The 5,122-nt window shown below is 34.9% G+C and overlaps 1 protein-coding gene across 1 annotated transcript; it reads right to left on the reverse strand.

Annotated features, from left to right (window-relative positions):
- Window positions 1-205: 205 nt before the first annotated feature.
- Window positions 206-4,805, reverse strand: LOC131642871 (uncharacterized). The gene is made up of 3 exons (XM_058913038.1): window positions 4,787-4,805; window positions 4,175-4,679; window positions 206-422 (listed from the first exon to the last, which is right to left on the reverse strand). Exons 1-3 carry the CDS (start codon window positions 4,803-4,805, stop codon window positions 206-208), a joined length of 741 nt encoding a protein of 246 aa, XP_058769021.1.
- Between the last annotated feature and the right edge of the window lie 317 nt (window positions 4,806-5,122).

Below are 5,122 nucleotides of genomic sequence, written 5' to 3' on the forward strand. Positions count from 1 at the left end.
TTTTCTTTCACCAAACATTTTTCCAATTCTTCAATTTCAAATAAAGGTTGTCCAACATTCACCGTATTGACTCCTACTGGGGGAACTTCAGAAATCCTTATTTTCTGGAGCTTCATCCTGAGGTCTTCAGTGGCCTCACTAGATTTCTCCATAAGACCATCAATAGTCTTTGACTCAAACGAACCTTCAACTTCAGTATTGAAGATCATATTGTTACCTTGGCTTTCAGTAGCTTGCTTTCGTGTTGAAACCATCTCCCACTCGTGATATCATCCTCGGACACATCCACCATGTTAATGTCAACAGGTTCAACATGATTGGTGTCAGCAACATTGAGGGGATCAGCATCAACCTTCATGTTGTTTTTTCCTTTGTCAACGAACTTCAAACGACCGTCCCTGATAGCATTTTGAATTAGATCCCTGAAAAGAAAACATTGTGAGGTTTTATGGCCTAAAAACCCATGATATTTAAAAAAACCTTGTTTCTTCCGTTGTTCTAACAGAGGAATATTAGAATTAGGAGGTACTATCATCTGGCCATCTTTTACTAACAAATCAAAAATTTCGTCACACTTGGTGACGTCAAAAGTGTATGTTTTCTTTGGGAATTTATCACTTTTTTCAGGTTCGACATGATTTTTTCCATTAGAGGGGGTGAGCAATTTACAAGAATACGGGGGTGCCTCTTTTAATTCGGCCAAATCTATTTCGACTTCATCAAAGCCATACAAATCATCTAAGGTTTCGACTTCAACATCTTCAGGCTCAACATAGGCTACTCTCTCCTTCTTGTAATTCTTATTTGCTCTGTCCTTTTCAGCCTTCAGTCGTTCGACTTGTCAAACTCTATCTGCCAACTATGCCATATCTCTCAAATATTGAGTATTTAACTTCTTTCGAATTGAATAGTCCAAATCGCCTGCAGCCATTTCGATCAATTCATGTTCCGGAACAACTGTGAAACATCTTGATTTCAATAAACGGAACCTATTCTAGTAGTCATTTATAGGTTCTAGTATTCACCTATTCTAGTAGTCATCTATAGCTGAGCAAAAACCAATCAGACAGGTAACTTTTATCCCAACTCATGATAATACTTTTACACCTTTTTTTCTAATTCTTTACTTTCTTCTTAGGGTCGAAAACGCCCCAGTGGCTCAAGCACTACTACCACCACCAAAAAACCCAAGACAACTATTGTAAGAAAAGTAAGTTTTCCTACTCCTCTTTTCTTTTTTGTCGAACTACCATCTTTATCTGATGATATTTTAATTTGGCACTCAGCTAATTATAAGTGACGATTCTGAGGAAACCAATTCACCAAATAATGATGAAAGCGAGATTTTTTTCTCGACCTCCTGCTCCGACTCTGGCCAAGAAAAAGAATGAAATTACCAAGAAACCTCCACCTGCTAAACAATCCTCTGTGAGTGGTCCAAATAAGCCACATGTAGCAACCTGCTTTAAAATTTATGTTTAAACGAGGCGCCACCCACTACTTGTTTTATGGGCCAATGGGAAAGCCTTAGAAATATGAGATTTGGGTAAGCAGGTAAATTAGGAAAATGGAAGGTGTTAGGCATCCTTTGCCTCCGTTGTACTGAAGGGGGCCCATTTAGCCTTTAGGTTTTAAAAAATACTTGAAAATTGGGCAAAAATCCCCAAGGGTTTAGAAAATAAAATTATGATCGTAAATTTAAACCAAAGTGTAGCAACAATAGCCTTGTCATCACTGGCCAAAATAAATATTTAAAAAAACGGGCCTCATACGAAATCATTGGCCAAAAGCATTGTAAAAAAACATTTTGAAAAAAAAGGAAGCCTCAGGTATTCATCATTGGCCAAAAATATTGTAATTCTAGATAAAGTATTTGAAAGAGGTTTTTTAAAAAGGGGAGGCATGATATGAAATCATTGGCCAAAGGATAAACCCTTTTTGGTTTTAGGGGCCTCATATGAAATCATTGGCCCCCAAAACATAAGATTTTTGATAAAAAAAGGTTTAAAAAGTTTTCTGTAAAAGAGAGAAGGTTTGTCGGTCGTTGTCAGTTCAATCAGCGAGACAAACCTCCAAGAGGGAGAAGAAGTAGCGTAGAGAAAAACAGGGGAAGGAAATAAAATGTTTTGAAACAAATCGTACATGAAACCAAAGAATTCCCCCCCCCCCCCCCCCAATAGGATTCCCAAGAATCCTATTTATAAAGTGGAAATTAGGTTAAAAATCCCAAAAGGGAAATAACCCATATCCAAAAAGCCCAAAATTTGATATGTTGAAAAAAGGAAAGAAAATTAGTAAAAATAAAAAAAATGCAAAAATGTCATTTGTGGGATTCAAACCTGTGACATTGTGTTTACAAGCTTTTGTTCTTTTACCAATTGTGCTATATTATTTATTCGAAATAAAAATCCAATTAAAAGTATATGAAGTGCAAGCAAGTATTTGCTATTTAAAAACTACAAATAATTTTAAATTAACTATTCTATATTTTTAAATAGATAAATAAATATAAAATATTAGTGTAAATAAACCAAAGCAATAAAAAAACTAAGACGTTAGTGTAAATAAACCAAAGAAATTTATAAATCCAAAATATTATTATTGTAAATAAACCAAAGAAATTTAAAACCCCAAAATATTAGTGCATAAGCCAACGAAATTTAAAGCCAAAATTGTTAGTAAATAAACCAAAGAAATTTTAATATAAAAAATGTAAATAAACCAAAGAATTTTATAAAACCCAATTATATGACTTTTGAATCGGGGTGGGCAAATTTGGAGTATGAAACCACCTTCTCCAAACACTCTGGTTGAGGTAATCTTTTCACAATTTTGTTTTATTTTTCAATTTATTTTTTCAGTTTTTTGCCTAAACTTGATATGTTATCTATAGGAACCCAAACTGATAATCCTGGATGCACTTTCCAAATATGCTAACGCACCTTCTAAGGTTAATTCAGAAGATACGGGCGTCCCTAGTCCTCAAAAGACTTACACCTTTGGAAGTGCCGCAAATTCGACCACCGCACTTCTCTTCTACATGCTAAAGAAGCCATTATGATTCCTCAACCAACAACTAAAAAAAATTCTGAGACTATTCAGCCTAACCCTTTGGCTGGTGAACAAACCATTCCTCCACCATCCACTGAAGAACCTAATCTTCAACCAACTGTCGACAAGCCTACTTCTTCGCCTAAAATTGGGTCCTCTAAAGCACATCCTCAGGAGAATGTGGGAATCAATCTAGAAGACGAAAATTCTAATAGCTCCCTTAATCAAGAGGAGATTTTAGTCTTGAAGAAAACTAACCCTTCCGAAGCTCTACTACAACTGCAGAAACTTCAAGAATCGTCTATCACTGTGACGACTCCTAATTATGTTGACGTCCCTGAAATCAATATTGAGGCTCCCATAATTTCTTTGATCTTTCAACTTAAATATCACATTTTTTTAACCTCATTTCCTTCTAATACACAAAGAATCAGAGAATCTTGGTAGGGAAACACGAAAAATGCTCACTGAAATTGTTAGAGCAAATCTTCCTGACTCAACTGCTCGCTATTTCTTTGAATTTGAAGCTTACTTCGACCACATTTGGCGATACCTGATTCTCAGAAAAAACACTAACCTCCAAGTTAAGAACAAAGTCCTTGAAATGCGTAGGGAATGGGATTTTAGTGCTCTTTCAGCCAAAAAGGTCGAACAGCTTCAAGAAAAAATTAAAGAAAGCTCTGACAAACGCCAAGCAATCGATACCAATATTTTTGATTATCAAGCATAAATTGTCGAGCTTAACAAGAAGATCGCTGAGCTTGAAAAGGAGAAAGCCACGCTCGATTAAGATGAAATCCTCCCTACAAAAGAAATCATCGACCAAGAAGCTCTTAAGGGTGTTGACCATGGCGAAAGGGCCCTTAAACTGAAAGAAAATATCCATGCACTACAATTAGGGTTGGTTCGTCTTGATTCTAAAATTGCCTTTGAAAATACTAGGATGACAGATTCTAAGAACATGTTTCATACTATAGGTTCTATGTAGAGTTTAGAAGTTTCCCTTTTGTAATGACCTTTTTGTGACAAATTCTTGTATTCTCCTGGCCACTATTGGCCATATTTTAATATATTTCTCTTTTATGTTTCTATTATTTGAATTTCCTAAAGTATAGCTTTATACCTTTTTAAGTACTTTCCATTTACTCTCAAGATTCGACAATCTGAAGATAATTCTTCAATCTTATAAGCATTATTTGTAAATAATCGAATTATTTGAAATGGCCCTTCCCAATTAGAAGACCATTTACCTAATGACTTATCCTTTTGATCCATAGGTAAAAAAATTACCATCCCGACGCAATTGTTAACTGCAAATGCCTTTGCTTTCACTTTCTTATTATATGCTTTCGCCACTCTTTGCTTTTTCCTAATTAACATATCCAATTCCGCCAATCTTTCTTCGTCTAAATCCACTAATTCATCTAGCATCATTTTCCAATAATGCTCTGATGGAATTTTTGCTTGTCTCTGAATTCTGGTCGACTTCAAATAGACTTCGATCGATAGAATGGCATCATGTCCAAAAGTTAGTCGAAAAGGTGTAGCATTTGTGGCTTCTTTTAGGGATGTTCTACATGCCCACAAAACTTGATCATGGGTTTGGTGCCAATCTATTGGCTTCTTCCCTATATGATTTTTTATTAGATTTATTATTACTTTATTAGTTGGCTCGACCTGACCATTAGCTTGAGCATAATATGGTGTCGAAGTGAATAACTTAAAGGGTTATTACCATTTTGGCTTTGTGCCATATAGGACATTTTTTATTTACCTCCCTGTAAAAAAAATTGTAAAAGTAACCTTTCCATTAAAAGAATCTTTCATTTTAGACTTTGGCATGAAATGGCACACACTAGTTGCTTATGTGTCATCCTATTTGGCATTTTTTGTTTTTTATTTTTTTAATTGTGCCACATCAGATAATTGCCATGTAATATTTTATTACATTTTTTATTTATTTTAATATTATTAAAACTTAAAATACATAAAATTCTAAAAAATTTGCTTCACATGGGATCTGAACCCACTGCCCTTCACTCAAATTGCTACAGTCTTTACCACTACACTA

This window comes from Vicia villosa, unplaced genomic scaffold, assembly GCF_029867415.1.
Source record: "Vicia villosa cultivar HV-30 ecotype Madison, WI unplaced genomic scaffold, Vvil1.0 ctg.005981F_1_1, whole genome shotgun sequence".
Classification (NCBI taxonomy): Eukaryota; Viridiplantae; Streptophyta; class Magnoliopsida; order Fabales; family Fabaceae; genus Vicia; species Vicia villosa.